Source organism: Semicossyphus pulcher, unplaced genomic scaffold, assembly GCF_022749685.1.
Source record: "Semicossyphus pulcher isolate SPU_LCO1_2020_fin unplaced genomic scaffold, fSemPul1.0.p SCAF_26, whole genome shotgun sequence".
Taxonomy (NCBI): Eukaryota; Metazoa; Chordata; class Actinopteri; order Labriformes; family Labridae; genus Semicossyphus; species Semicossyphus pulcher.
Window position 1 is genome coordinate 2,053,716 of NW_027211700.1, and position 22,584 is coordinate 2,076,299.

General features: G+C 41.6%; 1 protein-coding gene across 1 annotated transcript in view; it reads right to left on the reverse strand.

Moving 5' to 3' along the window:
* Window positions 1–17,261: 17,261 nt before the first annotated feature.
* Window positions 17,262–22,584, reverse strand: part of brip1 (BRCA1 interacting helicase 1) — a 42,923-nt gene continuing 37,600 nt past the window's right edge. Inside the window, exons 16-19 of the mRNA XM_069676620.1 lie at window positions 22,044–22,156; window positions 21,879–21,961; window positions 21,425–21,745; window positions 17,262–18,018 (exon numbers count right to left, since the gene is read on the reverse strand). Of these exons, the coding sequence (XP_069532721.1) occupies window positions 17,333–18,018; window positions 21,425–21,745; window positions 21,879–21,961; window positions 22,044–22,156 (1,203 nt within the window). The 3' untranslated portion in view covers window positions 17,262–17,332. The remainder of the gene's footprint in view (window positions 18,019–21,424; window positions 21,746–21,878; window positions 21,962–22,043; window positions 22,157–22,584) is intronic.

Below are 22,584 nucleotides of genomic sequence, written 5' to 3' on the forward strand. Positions count from 1 at the left end.
CAAGAGGAGGTGGAAACGCGTTGTCCATCTTTATATACAGTCAGTGGGTAGAATGCATTTATGAGTACACAAAACAATATGGTCGTCAACATTTTCTCTCAATTCCAACCTGATTCTCCATCTCAAGTTCTTAGTTAGACTACAAACAATGACCAACAGACGGAAGAGGAAGTCTTGGCCCGGTATCCAACATCAGTTATCAGAATATCCGCTGGCTACAACAAAAGCCTTAAACTGTTGGCCTTCACCCGCAGAGCCTAAAATCCTCATCAGATAGCCACTGGGTTCCCAGGTTGATGGACAGGGATGTGAATCTCGAATGATATCACAAGTTAAACGTTTTAAGGCAGGGCTGCTTTAGTCCGAATCCCCGCTCAGTCTTTCATCTATTCGTACTGTTGCCTTCTCTTTCGGCCGGGCTATTTCTTCAGGCACCGAGCAATTCATCATGTAATAAGAAGACGCCTGTGAAAGCTTTTTAATGATCTCTTCCTTCTCCGTCCTAAATATGGTCAAGGTCTGCAATTAAGGAAGAAATCCCAGACCCTTTGAGGGCTAACAATTCAGTACATCCTAGGAAGAGACAGTTCAGCCTAATGGAGTTCTGCTTAAACTAGAGAGGTCATCTCCCTGGATCAATGCCTTGGGTACCGTTCCCAAATGAGAAGCAAATGTTTCAGGGACGGATTTACGAGACACCATCATATAAGGTAATGAAAACTATGCTGGTCAGTAAAACATCTTGACTAAGAGCAGGTAGGCGATGAAAGGAGATTTGATTCAATGGCCTGGTACTCAAGCTCCCAGGTTGTAGAGCGTTCATGATGGTATGATTGAGGATCTGATGGTCTTTTAGTCTTTTATTTTGTACTTAGAAGTCACATTAACAAGCAAGATTGACAGTTTGATTCCAATACTCTATGTAACGCTGGGAACTTTGCTACATAATAATGTCATAGTTTACATTCTTATTACTGAACTGCAAGAGCTAGAGGAAAACACATGACATCACCGAATTAAGCAGCGTTCATCCTCTGGGCACCCTGTACATCTGTACCAAATGTAATGCCAAGTAATTCGATTTTTCACTGAAGGCCAATAACGTCAACCTGCTGGTGGCACTGGAAGAAGATTAAGGGGATCAAGTAAGCAGGATTAGCGTTCCAGTTAGCGTTGGCCCTAGAACAGCATCAGAATGGGCATGTTAATGGAGCATAGGAAGGTGAGGATGGTCCTGGCTGGCACCACGCCATATTGATGGCTGAACCGACCATGCTTACAGCCTCGCTCTGTTTGCAGGCTTCCAATCCAAATGTATTTGTAAAGCACATTTCAAAACAACAAAAGTTGACCAAAGCGCTGGACAATCAAACATAAAATCCATTAAAAAAACTACACAATAAAACACTGAGACCAATTTAAAGACAATAAAATAGTATTAGGAAGGAAAAGGAATAAAAAAGCAACTCTAATGCAGAGCCAAAAGACAAGGAATAAAGGTTTGATTTAAAGACAGGCAGTGTGGGGGACAGCCCGGCATGAGAAGACAAACGGTCCAGAGCTTTGGAGCTGCGACTGAAAAAGGCTCGGCCACCCCTGAGCTTCAACTTTGACCTCAGGACAGCCAGAAGCCAGTGGTCTATAGGTCTGAGTGTCCTTGATGAAAGATGTGGTTTAAAGAGCGAGCCCATTTAACAATTTATACCGTGATAATACAATCCTAAAACGCTTCACTCGCTATAAGGTGACCAAAGACATGGGCAAGATGGAGACTGACAAGATTTCCAAGCTCAAGGCCTTTGTCATGGGCTTCAGCCTCGTCCACCACATGCCCAAAAGAAACACTTTTGCTCTCAAGTCCAAGGCCTTCACTTGGCATGTTCATGAAGCATAGAAAGGTGGTGATGGTCCTAGCTGTCATCACAACATATTGATGATGGCTGAACCCACTGTATCTACAGCTTTGCTTTGGTTGTAGGCTTCAGTCGCCATCCCCATAGGGTGACTACAACCATGGGCAAGAAGGAGATCCACAAGAGGTCCAAGATCAAGGCCTTTGTCATGTCGTGCCCAACAAAAACAAAGGAAGACGATATTCTTCTGGACAAAACTGTAACCAGAAAGAGTATCTTCTGCTCCCAAGTGCAAGGCCACGCAGGAGGTCAAGGTCAAGGTTGAGGAGAGGTACAAGATCAAGAACAAGTGTTTCTTCTGGAAGCTATTTTTACTCGGTTTCACTAATAAATGTTCAAAATATTTTTTGGGGGAAAAAGTAAGTATGTTTCACGCTCCAAGAATCATGAGTGTCTGTACAAAACTTCACGATGTACGCGATATTTGCTGGATCTTCATTCTGCAGCAGAGTTGTGGACCAAACGATTTTTGCTGTGATTTAAGCATGACAAAAAAAACAAGACGTACGTTATCAAATGACCCAATGACCTTAGCCTGATTTAACTCTTACTTCTGTGAGAGCAGATCAATCAATGCTATCGATTTGCCCATGTGGCGGGGTGACATCTTATTACACTACAATAAGACAAGTTCAAGTGTATTGATTGAAAAAAGGAGAATGACATAGCTCCTCAAAAATCAATGTAAGAAGTATGAAACTAAATTGAGCAGGATGATTATTTCTATAAGTATATATATGAATAAGTAAATCAAAATTAGTTTCTCTACAACTATATGATATAAAGCAACACATTAACCTCCAAAATCACGTACAAGTCGACAGCAGCTCCTGCGAAACTTCAACATGATACGGCACAAAGAAGTTAAGTAGTTTAATGGATCAGAGTTTCTTATCTCGGTCGGTGTTCGCCCATAAAGAGGCGTAAGGTTGCATAATGGCTAATTGCCAGTCCTTAATGCTCTCCTGCTGGGACCGTCCTACAATATGCACAACTAAAAAGGCATCAGGCTCTCAGCTGACAAACGGTTGCCACAATCACACTTATAGCATTAACCAGCTTATGGTGTAAGCACACTCAGATGAGCCCAAACAACGGATGTCTATATCAAGATTAGTCAACTTATAAAACCACATAGGCAGATTAGGTGTCTAATTCGAATGACCCTCTGAAACAAATCTGGGTTTATTATCCAAGGAGCTCCAAACCTCTGACTCAAGCCAAGTTCTGACAGCTGCTCCGGTAGACAGATTACCAAAGATCCTCTACTACGAGATGATCCGGTCAAGCAATCCTTATCAGGCTACATAAGCTTAAGGAAATCAATACCATTACTTACTCACCTAATGCCCTACAGTGACCAAAACTTGGTGAAATAAGTTGGGAATATCGACAATTTTATCACTAAAAAACCCAGAAATGTTCAGTTATAAAGCTCTAAACATCCACGATCATCTCGCAAGATTCAAATATATGTAAAGGGTTTACTTTCAGACCGTGTTTTCACTTTGTAATTTTCAGATGCTCCAAAATCTGCTTCTTTTCTTACTTGTAATTATTTATCATCTGACACAAACAGTCGTAATGAAAATATAAATCATTATGGACTTACATTACGGATCCCCAGCTTCTGCAGTCCTGCATCATTCACATCTCTCAATCAAACCACGACTGAAGACTTTTTATACTATTTGCAAAAAGCAAAAAAAGAACCCAGAAATTGAAGAAATTTGTAGGTAACTTCTCCTGGTGTGTATATTAATTTGGATGTATTCTATACAAAGTAGAAGGCACAGCTTGCATGATAACCCTTAATGCAACTGAAGAAGTTATCCATTATTAAGTACCTTTTATGGAGATGAATAATTGCTTAGATATTTGTGAAACATCTCAAGTTCAAACACAAGTCACAAGTACACAACTTAATATCATTAATAAGAAATGTTCACTATCAGGGGGGACTGTTGAAATGTTCATTTGTGCTACTAATAAATCGCTCAGATGAAAATAATCACCTTTAATACCCGCTGGGGCGTGAACATTGCCTTTTATTAAAGGGCGTGCAAGCCTCCAATCTGTGCTCTCACAAAGCACATGGTGTCTGCGTGAAGATGAGCAATTATTAATGTAATGCCTCCTGCAGTGTCTACGTACGATTATGTCAGCAGGTTATAAAGATTGGAAGGCAGGTGTTGGAGGGATGAGGAGTGACATGTCTTGGCACCAAAGTGATAAATGACGGGGAGGGGGAGATTATGACAACAATGACATATTTAGATTAACAGTTCAAAACGGCGAGGGTGGATGCTGCCTGTGAGGTTGTTGTGAGCGTGTCGTGCCCCACGCAGAGAGTGTTGCGGTCTGTTCACTGGCTGCATGCAGACTGGAGTTTGGGTGTCTGGTGATTGCACCCAGACAGACTCCACAGCTTTACATGCAATATGGTGTCTGTCAAATTCACAGCTGAACAGCAGGAACTTGAAACGCTTCATGCGAGCGCATCATGCGAGCGTCCGAGAAAACAGTGAAGGGTGGACCAAAGTGTGTCCTAAAGCCCTCACGGCAGAGGGGGGCAGAGACGTGTGTTCGCCCCGTGGGCTTAGTCAGATTCACACTGTGATCCAGATGGCACGAATGTGGAGACGATTCACAAACAAGTTCTTAACAGAATATGATGTCAGATGCAGAACATGGAAGAGGCCAAGATTCCTCTTTACAAGATCTTGACCTAAAGCACAACAGTTATTTTGCACGATAAATGTCACATGCATAAAAAGGGAAAATAAGACCGCTATGGCAGGAGGGATTCACTGATGTGTTAGAGACGCTTGAAGTGACATAAGTGGCTCATGGTCATTTGAACTGGCAGGATGCCAAGTCGCACAGCTTCAGTCCCAAAGTTTCTTTCTGAAAAGCACTTAAATGCAAAGTTTGAGGAACTTTAAAGCCTAAAAAGGATGTTATTTGTGTCGTGAATTAGAGTTTTAATTGGAATATTTTTGGTGTTCTGGTGGTCCATTTTTATTAACTGTGTGGCAGTTTATGCTCTATAATCTGGCAGTCCTTCCCCTCCCATCCTTACAACACAATTTAATTATGAAATAAATGTAAATTAATGTAAACAGAACACAAATGTAGATTTTCAACTATTAAACTTCGACAATGTCTACAACTATATCTACAAGCCTATACTGGTTCATTCTGGATTCATAGTAAATATACGTATACTTATTCAGGACATTTCTAATTTAATCTAAAAAATGTCCTTAAATGTCAGCACATCCAACTTATCAATAAAAAATGAATATGCAGGGGGCCGATTAAAATTTTAACAAAATATACAGCTGTGAAAAAGATTAAGAGCCCGCTCCAAATGTTCCTTAAATCAGCATCCCTCTCTTCATGTCATGAGCAGCCCAATCCAGATGTGAACCACTGAAAACCTCCTGAATGTGATCAAGAGGAAGATGGAAGGTCACAAGCCAGCGAACAAAGCCGAGCTGCTCCAAGAGCGGCCGAACGTCACCCAGCAGCTCTGTGACAGACTGGAGGAGAGCACGCAGAGATGCATGAGAGCTGTGATTAAAAACCAGGTTATTCACCAAACACTGACCTCTGAACTCTTCCTTGTTTCAACATGAACTTGTTTCTTTGATGATTCGAGCTCTAAAAACATCTTTTGGTTTCTAAACCACTCGACATTTCATGAAAATAAAAGACCTCAGTGAGAAGATTTGATTTGGAAGAAGAAATGTTGTTTACAATAACACAAAAGTTCATTTTACATAAACACAAACCTTTAAACAGTTGAACCAGAGAAAAACAGATTTCTGCAGCAGGCTCTTAATTTTTTTCTGAGCTGTAGATGTTCAATGTTTCCTGCTACATCTACAATCCTATACTTGCTTTATCTACGTACACCGTAAATATATTTTTATTTGGGCGTCTTCATACTGAAAAATGAATAAAGTTATGTTTGTGAAATTCAAAAGAAAAGGTGTAAAAAGGTCGGGCTTACTTGATCATTCAGATCTGAAAGTAGCACAGAGTTTGGAAAGTTACAGTTTAACCTGAGTTAACCAGTCAATCAGGGTTAATCTGTTTAATCTGACAGGTCACAGTGATAATCTCAACAGTTACCAGCCGATACTCCCGGCTCCTGCAGCAGTTTGAACTGGTACAGACGATACATCTTAATGAGACGAGAGAAGTGACGGTTAGCAGAACACAACGGGGGGAAAATCAATACTAAATTATTATTATTAATAAATTGTTTAGTATTGATTTTTCCCCCCGTAGAATTAGAAAATTAAGAAAGTAGGTTTTTTTATGGCCAATCAGAAAGTGCAGTTCTTATGTTTTCCATCATAATTAACGAAACAGTTTCCACGATATAAAAATATTCTGTAAACAATGTACTGAGCCTCCTCTATACTACCAGGATCTTTAATAAACTTTATAATATGTCCATTTTAGATGCAAAAAAAGGTTTGAAATCAGTTCAAACCACCTAATTATTTAAAAACCTACTTTAACTGAACAAATTAGTTTTTCTATCTATAATTATAAACACCGTTTTAGAGAAAAACAGCTGATGGCCTTTAACAGACACCATGCAGCGCAGAGGCATCTCCTGCCTGTAAACCAAATCATTTAAAAAAAGCCGCTTAAGGATTTAGAAATCAATGAGGCCATAAAAACTGGCTAAGACGTCCGTATAAGCTGTGATACTTTGTTCTGTGTCGACTGTAAATAGGATTATGGAGGGGTGGGAGTGGTTATTGATTGAAGCAGGCCTACTGGCACAGCATGTGTGCATGAGAAGTTAGAGGTACAAGTGACAAACAACAAAAGAAAACGGTCTTTCGTTAAACACATGCTGATAAAACTGTGTGATATCTGCACGTTATACTTGACTCATTTCGTGCTTTAACACTGTTTTGCACACAGAAATATAAATGCCATCTGTTAAATATGCTGTGAACAGTTGCACATCTTTCTTTCCATGGAGAAAACATTAATTAGTGAACAGGAGTTTGTTTTAAAGATACTTTTCCAACTATTCTTTGTCAACAAACTGCCTGTGTCTTTCATGTTTTAAAGAAATTACACGCTAAGCTAAAATCCTGATACTTAACACTGCATGCACAGTCTTTGTGTTCGGTGTCAGGAATAATGGATATATTATTCACACTTAAGTAAGTAAGAGCCAACAAGTGCAACAACTTTTCTCTGACAAGCATCTTGAATTCTTGTTCTATGTTTTTAAAAGAAGAAAAATTAGGTTCACACTGATGATGGCTTTGAAAGAGAGGAAATAATGACTTCCTGTCCGAGGGCAAGTTTTTCATACCTCAGGACATGAAACCTGATGCATTTTATATTAAATGTATGCCTGGTGCTGTGGCTGAGTTAGGGCCCAATCAGACAGAGCACGTATTGCAGGCTGCAAAATGCAAGGCGCACCACACTGTTTTTTTTGTTGAAGCCTACAGTTAAGAAAAAGAGCTGCTCGCTGTACCTTTTTTCCTACTGTTGTTAAGGCAACCACCGAATCATTAGCTGTCATTAACCTAACCGTTATATTATAAACTGACAGAAGGCCCGCCTCTCCTTTCATCCGAATGGACAATCAGAAAAAACGCTCCATGACGTCGGGCGCTTTTCTGCTTTAAGTTTTTTCAACTTGAGGCGCTCAGAGCGTTTCCTCAAAAACTCGAGGCGCACAGAGCAGAAAAACGCGAGGCGCTTTATATGAAGGTTACCTCATTTAGCTCTAAGTAAGCCTGCCATGGCGACTGCTTGCTACAAGGCATGATAATGTCCACAGTTAGGAAACTGAACTAGCATTATTTAATTGCAAACTATTCCCACATTTTCTTTCAAGCTTAGAGTACGACCTTTGAACCCAAACACAAGCATTTGTATAAGCTTAAAGACAGCAGTCCAAAGTTTACGGAACCAAAAGTGTTTAACAAAATAGTGCGAAAGTTTAAAAGAGACTTGAAAATGAGTGTTGCACCTTTAAGCATACAAACCTTCACATTTATTCACATTCTGAAAGTTTACCTGATCTTGAGCCGGGTCTCGAGGATACTGGATCTCCGCTGCAACTAAAGCTGCAGACCGAGCAGGGCTCTGAGACAAACAGCCTTTGCACTGCAGAAATCTGGTGACAGAGCCCTCCTCAGGGCTCCAGATGGCATTATATGCTGCATGAATGAGAATCAGAGGGAAAGTGTGTCATTAAGAGATCTATGTGAAAGGTTTTTATGTTCATATTACTGGGGAATTTGGGTATATTTAAACCCGGGCCTTATGTTTTATTTTGAGGTGCAAATGATGAAAAGGTTCAAAATGTTTTGGAATTCAAACTGGTCTGTAATTGCTGTAATCCTTGGGGTGAAATGCAACTGATCAAAGTTTGCCACTAAAAGTTCTTGTTGTTTCCACTGACAGGCTCAGATTGTTATTCTAAGTGTGTGACAACATGACAGAAAGGATCCCTACAGAGATAGACCTTTTTGTTACAGAGGAAGAGGATTTTTTTAAACACAAACAGACCTTACATCGCTCTCTTCAAAGCCACCAGACTCCATTGACAAAAACAGTAATTTTACCTCACAGAACACTGGTGTCCTTAGGTGACTGCTGCCATGATCTGAGGCAGTGTTTTTATGTGTTACGCTTGACATGACGCTTTAAATGGTTAGTTTGGATCTAACACATTGTTTGCGTACTACACAATAACACAAACAAACTAACAAATTGAGGTAGTAGTTGACCAGCAACGTCTGCGATCTGTTATGTAAAATTACTGTTTTTGTCAATGGAGTCTGGTGGCTTTGAAGAGAGCGATGTAACGGCTGTTTCTTGATTCAAAAGTAGCATCTTCCTCTGTAACAAAAAGGTCTATCTCTGTAGGGATCCTTTCTGTGATGTTGTCAGACACTTCTGTCAGTGGCCCCCAAGGATTATGTTTCAGCTTTTTACGGACGGTTTTGCAGCTTCCGGCCGATGCAACCTACCGGAGCAACTCCAAAAAAGGTTGCATCTATTGGTAATTTAGATGCATGAATATACCATACCATAATTCCCCTTTAAACTATTCGTTTACGTCAATCCAGTTCCAACCCACCGGTTAAACTGTCGTCACAGTAGGGTTGCAGAGCAGTCCGTAGGGCCTTCAGCGTTGTGAGACTTTGGACCAGCAGCAGTGAGTTGTCCGACACTGACGTCTGACGGGGCTCACACCTGCAGCGGCTCCTTGTTGCTCTAAACGTGTCTTTTGTCAAAAGAGCCAGAGGTTCAAACTCACACACAGCGCGTCCTAATGCACCTGGAACATAACAGTGAATACACAATCAGTGCCACCTTCACTTTGAGTTGTGGTTTGACTATTATGACTTTGCCCTGGTTCTCAGAAATTACCCTGCGCCACAGGAAGTAGTTCTGTCTCACACATAGAGCAGTAGAGTCCCAAAGAGCACAGCTTCCGGTCTCTGACTCTCTGTTAGCAGAAAAATAAATGTTCCTTAAAGAGCACTTTTTAAAATGTTCACAAATTAAGAAAGTGTCTCTTAATGCAGCTTTGTTATGATCTCAGTGTAGTGTTCTGCTTTTACTGGTAATGTCAACATCAAAGAGATTTTTCCTCTCAGTTCTCTGTTAGACTCTTTGATTCTTACAGTGTTTCAAACAGGATGTGGTGATGTGACTCACCACCATCATCCACTATGTTTTTATTTATGTGTCTAAATGCAAAAACCATCACTGCAGGTGTGTGTGGGCGCACACCTGCTTTCATTTACCCTATAATGCGTTCTGTGTCTTTTGACTTGCATGAATTATTGCAACGAAAGAAAAAAACTTTTCACTGTAGGATCTAAAATCTACACCGACCTTTCTTTTTGGAGAGATGTTGGCAAATCTCCTGCGTTTCCTCCTGCAGGATCTCTGTACCTTTATAGCTTGGTGTAAAAACAAATGATGGTAAAGTTAGTTTACATCAGTAAGTGTATGCAAGATATAAAATAATATAGGGTGCACAGTATTTAAGCTAATATTTCTACATGTGACACTTTAGCTGTGTCCCGATCCAGCGGCTGCATCCACTGAAGGGCGTACAGTATTTGAAGGCCTCGAAGGCTGTCCCATTTCAAAGGCTCCTTCAGACGCAGCCGACAAATGCGTCCTCCTTTTCCCGGGCCACAAAGGATCCATCAGGTGTATCCTTTAGGCCCAACGTAACCCGAGGTTCATTGCACGCCAATTCAAACGAGATGGCAGACTCTCAAGTGGCCGAGGAATACACTTTACATGTGAACGTTTTTGGTTTCCACTTAATCGATAATAATAAAATAGGTTAAGTTACATGACGTGAGTTATGTTAGCCAGCTAGCTACCTGTTGCTAGGAGACAGGAGCGGTGCTTTGTGACGCAAGGGTAAAGGCGGGAACAGCTGGTGACGCAAACAGGAAATCCTCCGTGGACCAGACGTCTCATTTCAGTTCGGCTTTAGCGCCTACGCAGACTACGAATGACTCATCCTTCTTACATCGTGTCCTTCAAAGGAAGCAGCCCGTCTTTTCGTCAATCTGTTATTTAACTCCAGTAAATAAAGTCGTAGTGAAGGATGACTGATATGGAAATTTTGACACCAATACTGATACCAATTTTTAAAAACTCACCAAAGGCTGATATGGTGACCAATATAGTGAATTTTTAAGGAATGTACCTTTTATATGGACTTTGCACCTTTTTTGCACTCGTATAACTATAAAAAGTTTACAGCTAAATGTGCTGCGGACAGTGCTGGGAGGTTTGTAAACTATGGAGCCAGAGCGCCCTCTATAGGACAAACTACATGATGACACCATTTCTTAACGCATTATATGTTCTGTCAGTAAACTTTCAGGACATGACGCTATAAACTGATATTGATATAAAGCTGTTGATATCGGCTGACAGATATCGGTCGAGCTTGAGAATTAACACAACTTTACCTTTTGTTTTGGTGTGCTGACTTCCTGGACCGTCCCCTGCTGGACTCATGGGGCTACATCCATCTGCTCTAGCTTCTCGCAGGCCCCCTATGTCTTCTTGTTTGGGAGTCACGATGTCAAAAATATTCCTTGTGGAACAAACAGGTGTGGCTGGCTTTTTATTAAGAGCTTTGTGTGCCCTCACACCAACAGAGGACTTTCCCATCTCTGTCGTTCTGTCATTTTCACTTGGTTTCAATTCTGTCTGTCTGCGGTTAGCGGAGCTATCGTCCTGACCCTCTGAAGTGTTCTTGTTTTTTGGGCTGTGTACTCTGACGGGTCTGGCTCTGGATCGTCTGATCTTTACCTTTACCTCCTGATCTGTTCTGGCCTCGTCTTTCCTCCTCTGGCTGCTCCTGGTCTCAATATGCTGAAGACTGACTCTCCCTACACTCTTCACTTCACAGCCGCCACCTGTCAATTAACATCCAGAGCTATTATTAGCACACAGATACACTTTATGTTTTATTTAACTAGAATAAACAGCAATGTTGTGATTTTCATTCTTTAAATCTTCATTGGGCTGAGTGACAGAGCGGCAGCCACAAACACTGAAAGGTCACTGTGAAGACCAGAAACGGCAAAGTAACAATGTCACAATAAAATTCAGAGCAGCTGGTCAAAAATGCTGAAATGTTGAGTCAGCAACTCAACATTTCAAGTTCTTAAAGCAAAGTGGAAATGTAAATCTACAATTCTGTGACAACTTGAACTGCAGATGAAGATCATGTAATATGATCAAAGCTCCAGGTCAGGTAATAACAACTACAAGGCTGTTTGTAACGCTATAAAACAGGATTTTACACTCCTAAAAAAGCAATACATTTTGTATCGCGCAGCTTCAAACAAGAAGTCCAGTTCTTTTACACCTGAGGCCTATTTTCCCACATTTGGGTTTATTAGGGACAAAAAGGTTGGGAATTGCTTCCACAGATTTCTTCAGCCTGCACCTGCAAAGCGTGCAACGTAATCCTCGGAGGCAAACGCAACCAATACACTAAAAGAGCTCGTTCTTACATGTCTTGCATGTATTTAATAGCACATGAATATTCTTTGGAGTCAAAATTGTGATTTAAGCAACATGACATGAGAGGAAGTGATGTGCTGAATATCACCTGATGATCATATTAAAATCACTCCCTCTAATGTGATATTGCTTTTATACAACAGTTATACAAGCGGCAAACAGTCGTAAACAGTAACAATCAACAACAGATTACTTTTGCTCCACCAACTGAACTAGTCCCTCAACTTTGAATTGAGTTTTGTTGCCAAGCAACTGAAACTTTCTCCTGCACTGTGTCTGCAGGTGACCACAGATCAGCTGTTTTCTTTATCATGTACATTTATCTGTATGTCTTATTTATCATCAACCAGTGAAATCAGAGTCTGCTGTGTGATTCAGAGGTACCAGCTTGATTAATGTGGACATACACGCTCCGCTGTCATGTTAACAGTATTCAGAACACCTGGCTGAGGCGGAGTGATACACAGAGTGAAAAGTCCCAGCCCCATGGAATGCCTCCTATCCAATCAGATTAAAAATTGTCGGAACTAACTGTCGTAAACCTTTTTATAATTCTGAAACTCTTCTTCCTCCGAGTTCCAAACGTCCCTCCTTTGTTTCAGAGGCAACACTTAACGAATGGAAACCTCCAAATGTATGAACTACCCAATTCTAATTAACGTAACGGTAATATTTGATTTAACCAAACATCAAGAGGCCAGTAGAATTCGTTAACTTGGATTTATACGGCTCTCTTTGACCTTTAACCTTGCCATAAGATGTTTGGTTTAATTTAATATTACTATGAAATCAAACAGGACAGATAGCTTAGCACTGTGCAGCCGTGATTCTAGGTTACCAAATGTTCAAGGTAACAAGCCTCAGCATCAAATATATCATTTGGATGGTATTACATTAAAACAAAGAGAGCATAAGAGGGGGTGCTAACAGAATAATACACTACTGGAAAATTGTTATATTTACATACATAAATGTCAATCTAGTATTTATCAAATAAACTTCTAATACCAAGGTATTTCCTGTTATAACTTCGGTTATAATAGAGTATTACTTAATTATTACCTCTTTATTATCAAACTATTAGCTTGTTATTACCTCACTGTGATCAAAAGGTCGAGAAAATGTTGTAGAAGAGTTAAACGTTTGCATTTCACCCGAACTTTTAAATCCGTTAATAATTAAATAGACCAGAATTTAATTTGGGATTTCAGTAAATATGGATGTGGTGCTTTTAAACTTTTGACGATGTTCTGTGTGTTTTTCAGAATAGAAATGTTGCCTTAGTGTAGCTTTAATGATTTGGGTTTGGGCGGAAAGCATGGATTAGTCTAATGGGGAACAGCAGTCATTCACAGCCATTACTGCGTCTCTCAGTAATGTGGGCTCCCTATTAAGTGCTTTTAACACACAGTGGCTGGCCTCTCCGCGCCCTGTGTTCTGATGATGTTAACGAGTGGTCGTGCACGATTAAGGGTCTCGGGGAGGCAGCTGATGAGCAAAGAAAGGCTTTAATGGAACACTTGTCTACTCTGCTCGTCTGTGCAAATCACACATTGGTGAAGTTTGAGCTGTAATGAGACAAATCACATCAGCTGTAATCACGTTTAATCTCATTTCTCTGTCTCCCCTCAGCTCGGCCTGTTTGATGATTGTGCATTTAGCATCGGCCTGATTAAATGACCTCAGCCCCTCAGACTGCAACAGTCAAATATGGCCATTAAACTGCTGATTACACAAAGTACTGTGTTGCACATACGTAGGGCAAAAATAATCCCTGTTGTCAAACATGAATAAAACACAAAAGAAGAGGTTAAGGTGTAAATGTCAGTGAATTATACACGAGTGGAAGAAGATTTAAGGACTACAAGAATTAAAACTACACTGAACATGACGTCACAGGCTTCGTTTTATGCATTAAGATTAAATTATATACTAGTTACTTAATAAAATGAACACGTTAGAATATATCAGTGCTGGTGGAGCTTTTTAAAGTGAAAATGTCCTCAGCTGTCAGTTTATAAAGTCTACTTGGCTTAAACTGCAACGATCCTGCAGGAAACGCTAAATAATTCAAGTTATTATTATAGTCATTATTATGTTCAGTTTGTGTTGACGCTGTTTTATGGAGGTGTTTGTTCACTGTCTGTTCATTTTGATGCTGTAGATTCAATTATATTGTGGTCTACTGACACTCTCATCCACCTCCACTGGCTCCCTGTCAAGTCCCACATCACGTATAAAATCCTCCTCCTCGCCTACGAGTCTCTCCATTCCCTCGCCCCCCAGTACCTAAAGGACCTCCTCCATCCCTTCACCCCATCCCGGAGTCTGCGGTCCTCAGATGCAGGCCTGCTCTCCATCCCTCACTCTCGCCTCCAAACTGTTGGGGACCGAGCCTTCAGTGTTGCGGCCCCCACCCTCTGGAACTCTGCCTGCAAAGATCCGCAACGCCGCCTCCCTGGACATCTTCAAAAACACCCTCAAAACCCGTCTGTTCACCGCGGCCTGTGGACTATAAGTCACCCCCTTCCCTGTTTTCAGTGCTAGTTTTATTTACCTCTTACAGCCTTATTTGTTTGCTTGTTTTGTTCTGTTGTCTGTTCGTTATTTACTCTGTAAAAGCGCTATATAAGTCTAACTTATTCTTATTATTCTCATTCTTATGATTATACGTAATAATTTAGTCTACTCTCACTGATATAAATAAAGGACTAAATGTTAATGACATGTTTAGGCTGCGTTCACCAACAAACAATAATATAATCAATAAAAGAAGAAAAACTCTTTTTAAACTGAGTACAGTAGATAGCCCACCGCAGCGAGGACTGTAGCCTCTGTTTATGGGCCGCACAATTTAACTGCTGAGCTGAAAAAAAACAGCCATTTTCAAAGTTATAGTTGTGGTGACACGGACTTGAATTTTATCTCCGTTCGCAGTAAAGACAGGTTTTAATTTATTGTCCGTAACTGTAGGCAAGTTCAATTTAAACTTAAAAGTGATTTATTGGGCTAAAAAAGGAACTCTTGTTGATGCAAGCATTAAAAGTTAGACATAAATATCTGCCTTCATAATACTGTGTCTTTATTGTCTTTTGAGCTGAAGTCCTTCACACACGTGCTGTGTTTTAGTTTCAGGTGTGTCTACTTCACTCGGGTATTTCATTTTATGCTATTTGAAAGGGAATTATTGTATTATTTATTTACACTATTACGTCTTCTACTCGGATAAAAATAATACATCAGTTTATAAAACATGAAGAGTTGTTATTAATCTGACAAAGCAAATATTAAGGAGGTCAAATGATCTTAACCACCACTTCATGAGAAACATGTCAATGTGACGGAAGGAAAATGAAACACTGCTGGGCAAAATAAATGATCAATTAAATGCTGACATTTATCTTTATTTTGACTTTATATGGAGCCTTGTAGTGAAACTAAATGTGTATCTACACACTAATAGCATTAATGTTTGCAGCATAATTACACAAGTGGAACTGAAAGGTGGAGTCAGGCATGTCTAAAACATCCAGATCCCTCAATCTACAAACACATCATTAAAACAGAACTAAAGGTTCATCTGCACAAAATAAACGAGTTTGTGGCTTTTTATTTTAATGACTTGTTAAAACGCACGTTCAATCAGCGCTGCAGTATTAATACTGTTTGTTCGTTATGTGTTTTTAACTGAGGGCGGCCTTAATGAGAGGAGCCGTCACTCTGCATCAGGAGCTGAGCTGAGACGACTGAAGCCTCATCATCATCTGTGTGCGTGGTTTAGAGTCTGCGGCGGCTGTAATATACACTGATATTCAACAACAGGCTACGTCCATGAGAACACATTTTCATTATAAAGGACATGATGTTGCTACATTTACACAGTGCGTCCACACTGGTGCTGCGTTTTAGAGCCCCTAAAATTTAGACTTCAGGAAACACTGCTGACCTGGTTTTAGTTTAGTCAAGTATCCAGTTTCTGTTCTCTGCTTCTCATGTAGACACTTAAGGCATCCTTCAGCATTCAAAAGAGACGCATGGGGCTTAAACCAAAAGTAACGTAAAGCCTTCCTCTGTAATATTAGACCCTCAGAGAGACAGCTGTAAGCGACAGTACAGAGACCATCAAAGTCTGTTGAGGGGGAGGTTGGGGGCGATGGATGGGTTGAGCAACACAGGACCTCAGTCATTTAAAATGCCAGTTTAAAGCGGGATTATTACATCTCTGTTACGCCTCGACTTTTATGTAAAACGCACAGAGGCAGAATGGTGGGACGAAGTCGTTCTGCGTCTGAGCTGACATCGGAGGTAGTAACCGAGGACAAACGGGGTCAGTGTAAACAAGAGAGCGGAGTGTTATAGTGTGAAACTCGCACTTTTTGTTTACATGGCGTGTGCCTTTTGCTTCTGCAACATCGGAACGCTGTGTAAGATCACACACTGGGGCGACCTTACGCTGGCGTTGCTTGGTTCAATGTAAAATGGCAAAGGCGGCGTAGCGTCGGAGCTTTGTTACAGCACTGTGGCAGAACCGCAAAGTAAAAGGGAGATGGAGAGAGGGAATCAACCAACATTGTTTTATCTTTTTTAAACCTACCCCATGTTGGTTTCCCTAACCTTAACCATGTAGCTTTATTTGCCTTAACCTGAACAAAATACAGATTGACGTGTGAAGGAAGGAAGGAAGTAGGAAGGAAGTAGGGTTGGTTGCATGTCTGTATGACACACAACCAACACTACTTTGGGCGTCAGGAGACTCCAAAGGGCCGTGACAAAGCATCAGTGTTTGATGGCCTGGGAAGAGAAAGCTTTGCCATGATGCAGAGACCAGAATTCTGTGTATTATCAGCCATGACGTGTTCCTTTTCCAAAGATAACAAACATCAGCCTCGACTTGCAGCGGCTACCTCAACATGCATAACAAATTACAGGTGCTGTGACCTTGTGGCGGATGCTAGCTTCTCATGTGCAGAGGTTTTATAAAGCTACTAAAGCTGTTATTCCAGTGGTTCCCACGTCGAGCGCCGTAATCAGCCCTCAATGGAGAAGTGCTGTCCCAGGTGAGAGAGCCGCTGCATGTTTTGTGTGTTTTCAGCAGAGATTATTTTGTTTTAAAAACTGAGTTAAAATCCAAACATAGTAATGTGGATGTAGCTCTATGAACTGAATTTAGTGTTTAGCCTGTGCTGGGATCTGTTTGAATACAGATGTAAAATAAAGATGAAGATGTGAAGAATGTTTCCACCATAATATACATTGAACATGTTGTTTGCACTTTATTTGTTGCATGTTTGCACTTTATTTGCACATAAGACATTCTGCTTTGTCCACATTATATCTTGTCTCTGTCGTTAGTTACCTGCAGGAGTGGAGGGAGCTTTCTGCCTGGACCTGGACAGCCTGCGGAGCCTACTCTCTGCCTGGCTGCTCTGATTTTCCACCTTCTGTTCCTCCTCACCTCGCTTCTCTGCTTCTTCCTTCTGTCCCTGTGACAGCTCTGCCCTCTCCTTACTGACTGAACTTTCACTCTGCCCATTAAAAACCAAGGCCTGTCCTCGCTCTTTGGTCTGCTCACAGGCAGAAAGTTCCTCTGACAGCAGCACAGGGCTCTCCATCCTCGGGGGTGACTTAGTCTCTCTCTGTGGGCTGCCCTCGTTCTCTTCTTCCTCGAAAAGTTCAGGCGTAAAGAAGGCAGTCTGGTCCTCCTCATCTTCATCTGCATCTTCTGCTGAGTGTGGCTCACTCCCACAGCTGGGAGGGGTCTCGACAGAGAGGCTGATTTTGATTTCACTGGAGCAGTTTGGTGCCGCCTCAGTCGGCTTCTCTGGAGCGGAGATCTGCTGTTTCTCCCCGTGCTCACAATGATTTGATGTTTCCACGTGTTGGTTGGAGTTATTGGGTGTTTTGTCTTTGAAGATCGGCTTCTTGAAGCGGGTGCTGATGGGGCTGGAGGTGAAAATACTGTACAGAGGCTGGGCTTTGCTTTTTTGATGAGATGTGGGCGCTGCTGCGGGGCTGTGTATCGTCTGCAAACACTCTGCATGAAGAAAACAAAACAGTTTACAGAGGAGCTTAAGACTACAACAGAGCAAACACATTAAAGCCTCAGGAAGTTTTGATTGAGATATGACGATTTGTTCCCTGTGAGGTCCCTGTTCATGCTAACAAGATGAATGCAATGCTACAAGTCGTTTCTCTTAAGCCTGGCCCGCACTAAAAGATTTTAACAGATGTGTGAAATGTGAGAGAGTCCTCACATGACGACCGATACTGATAGATTGATCAGTTTTGTTCCTGTAGTGTGGAGAGCAGCGATCTGACCCAAACAGCACACCACACACTAACACATTCATTCACCAGCAACCAGAGTCCAACTCTCACTGCTGGAAATCTCACTAAATCTCACGTGGTCAAACGAGACCTTAGAGTAAACAAACATGGCGGATGACGGGCAGGAAGAACTGGTGATGAGAGTTTTTGGACTTTTTAGTGAAAATTCAGGAAGAAAAAAGAACGAACTGTGGATGAAGCGGTGGAGACGGCGTGAACACAGGCTGGTCATGTTACTTTATGCTGCACGTTTGCTTTTGTTGCCATGGCTGCGGTTGTGCTTCCTGATTGGTTATCGTTTGGTTACATGTGACGATCCACAGAGAGCGTGCTCAGCTATCCTCAGGGTTCCCCCCACACACAACAGGATATCAGATCGTAAATATTGAACAGGATTAGGATGTTCTTCCGAACAGATCGGGGGAAGTAAAATCACTCTGAACATCCCTCACACAAAGGAACATCTGGAGAGATCATCTTTAGAACCATCAGAACATCAGGACTCTGCTTACTTTTGTCTGAAGGGGCCCAAAATGTGCCTGATAAATTGTAGTGTGTGCCCCACCTTAGCTGCCATCATGACTTTTTATGGGGAGCAATAAAAACAACACTGTGCATTTGTGTTATTCTGTTTTAGAAACTTATTTTAGTCTGTATGTCTTTTGAAACTTAATATTTTCTAGATGCTTACAATCATGTACCTACGACCTTTAATCACATAGTTAGAAGGTGAGTGTGTCTTTGGGTTTCCAGGCTTTAAAAGTCACAAGTAAGCTCATCCTGAAGTGATGCTGGTGTGCAGAGCAGCATCGCTTCCAAGGCTGTTTTACAAAGAAAGATATAAATGCGAGCTTACGCTCAATATAACCCAAACAAAGGTCAAGTGGATTTAATTAAAAGCAACAGTCCAACATCTGCTCATCAGCTCGCTCCAACGCCACTCAGGCACGCAAAAGACCTTACAGTAATGAGGCAAGCCACTCAACTGATCCCATGGCCCCCACCCCCAACATCCACCCCCCACCCCCGACTATGAGGGGTGGGGTCGCAAAGGGGTGTGCTGCCTCTGCTCCACCACCAAATTCAACTGCTCAACCTTGTCGTGACCCCAAAGACAATGAGTGCTCGCCACCGCGATGTGCAAACACGTCACCCAGCATATTTCCTCGTGGTGATGTCATCCTCATACATTCTTCAGCATCAGAAAAAAGACGTGCACGCTTTAGATCGCCGTCTTAAAAAACACTGCGGTTAAAAAAAGGCATGATTAATGAAAGAAGAGAATATAGGTCCCAGACAGAGAAGAAGCAGTGTTATCCTATTGGCTAAAATCTTGTTGTTATGCTTGGAAGGCTTCATTCATTCAGAGTAACAGAGACATCTTTATCACGTCTTTCATGGATTAGAGACTAAAAGCAGCATATTAGAGCAGTTTTATCCCTCCTTAGGAATGTGCTTGAGTTAAAACCGTGTAAAAGCAGACAGAAAACATTTTTTGTTTACCAAGTTTAAGGTGTTTTTCACTTTTGGAGACTCCCTAAAAACATGCTGTTTCTCCGGGGCAGGGATAGTTTTTCAGGACGCAGCACCGCACGCCTCGACGAGCTCCACGACTGTCTGGGTTGCAGTTAGCCTCCAGGGCTTTCTGCCAGAAGGCGCTCTCTCTCTTTCACACTTCAAACCGCTCGGTGGTGGGTGAAACCAAAGGTCAATATTGAAGTATTATTACAGCCCAAAGCATGATCTCTTCCTGAACCTAACCAAACCCAAACCCCACCGAACTGTGAGAGTGTGCTTATGTTTAGGCACCAAAAGCACTTGGTGCACTTAAGGAAGAGATCATGGTCAGGGAGAGTCTAGACTTTGTTTTCATGCCCAGTTTGGCCGTTAATATTCCAGAATTCCGGCCTTATAGAACAACTATCGGACATATGCTTTGGATAGCAATATATGCCTAATTAATTAATGTTTTTGACATGAATGAATTCATTAGACGTCAATCTAAATGTTTCTTTGCATCCCATTAACGTTCAATAAAATAACTTTAAAATAAGCAACATGAAGAAGCCAATATAGGTCAAAAAAAAGAAACAAAAAATAGGCACCAAAAACAGGGTCCAAATGTGCAGTTTGCAGCTTCATTGAACAGAACTGCTCCACTGCTTTTACAAAGTTGTAGTTCTGCAGCGAGAATCTACACTCTGCAGCCACACTCGACACAGGAATTGTGCTAGTAATCTTTGCCAGCTTTGCCCAGTCGGAAATAAGAGTTTCACAGGCCGTGTGGAATTCGCCGTAGCCACGCAGCGCTGTCATCATCTGCACTGCATCTCGCCGAGTACCGAGATGTAAATGATGGGTCGCAGTGTGCTGCTGTCCGCCTCCGCCTGTCCATCTCTTGATGTTTAAACATTGGAGGCAAAACAAGTCGGTTGTATAATATAAGTTTATATTTAAGTTCTCTTTGCAACAATTCTTTTAATTAACACAACAGCCTATTTAATGCAGCATTATAAATTTTTTTATTATTTATTTATTTGGCATATTTTTCCACCGAACATTTTGGCTGTTTACATGTTTATCTGCCGAACAATTACACGTGATACCGGCTTACGTAAACCCTGGTCAGGGCTAAAATGAGTATATTAACGCCTACTGCATGAATATCAATAAATACTGCGGCTGAAAATAGTCCCCAACTGATGCACTAGTTCTCCTGTTTGAGTAAAGACTTTTCAAAGTTACAGCACCCAGCTGTTTTAAGGAAACTACTAAGACTTTGTAAAAAAGACACAAAACATGTACGACCAGGTCTGCAATATCTACGTCTTCAGAAAAGGAAGGAAAAAGACGGGTAGCTAAGTCAAAGTATCGAGAGAAAGAATAACGCTTTGTTGGTTTTTACATTTTAAGGGAGTTGTTCGAGTTATATCCAAGAGTACAGGGTAATACGACATTGTTAATGCTGCAAATTAAAACCTCTCGTCCAAAATTTAACAGTGACGTCATTAAATAGGCCGTAACAGGGAAGGTAGAGACCGGCTTCAAGGGGCCTTGGTTCAGACTTGAGAGATAAATTAACCTTGCAACACTGAAACTCTGCTTTAGCTCACCTGGTTTGTCTTTTTGTTCAGCTTTCAGCTGTGTGTTAGAAAAAAAACTGAGGGCAGGGGGGCTTGTGTCCTGCTGGGCTTCAGGCGGCTTCACACATGAGCTTGGTGTCTGAGGTCCTGAGGCCTTGGTTAAACCTTGTCCCTCCACAGGTTCAGTCATGTGACCATTTGGAGATGGCGGGACGGCAGAGCTGGGGGTCTGACTGTTTGCAGGGGCCACCTCCGTCTTCTGCTGCACCTGAGAGAAAGCAACCAGAGACTGCATGGCATTGTTGAAGGTGTCGTGATGCTGGACGAGCTGGCGGACCCACTTAGACAGACCTGACATCACACAGAGACACAGAGACACACACACATCAGAGACAAACACTGACAACAGTCTAACAGTGGACAACTATTGCCATCTAGTGTTCAGGCTGAGCGGCTGTGCAGCCAGACAAACATCACGGAGTACCTGTGATGTACTTATTGGGATTATTCCTGTAACGGTCATCCACCAGAATCAGGGCTCCCCAGTCGTTCCTGTGGCGGATGCATCTGTAAAATAAAGTTTAAACCTATAAGAATAAAACACAGAGAGCACACTTAACACTTGGTTAACTGCAGAGGACAGATTTACCTCCCCAGGGCCTGGTTCAGAGCTCTGTAGGCCTGAATCTCGTACCAGCGATTGCCTGGGAGGAGACCTCTGGACTTACAGTGCTGGTCGTTGTACTTCATCTTCAGCTCCACCTGAAACCACAGGACAGTAAAATATGATCCAGTTTCCTTAGGGGCAGTTTTTAGATGCAGCAATATCTATCACAATTTAAGATGTTGCACAACTGCACTCTAGTGCACCATCGGTAATAGATCTATTTTCAAGAACCAGCCCTACTCATCACCAAGTCCCTACATTTGGTGGTAAAAGTACATTTTAAAAGGCTTTTATTGTTAATTAAACTGAAAACACAAGTTTATTGTAGGGCATATATTCTCTCACAGTCACAACCCTCCATGCCTCAGCCTCATACAAGCTCTCCATCTCTCCCACTATTGTTCCTGAACCCGTCATATCTGCAAAAAAACATTTGTTTCTAAACGTTGAGCAGCATATGTGCAGGTGCATTTTATAAAATACATAGAAAAAACATGGTAATAATGTGCAAGTATGTTTTTCC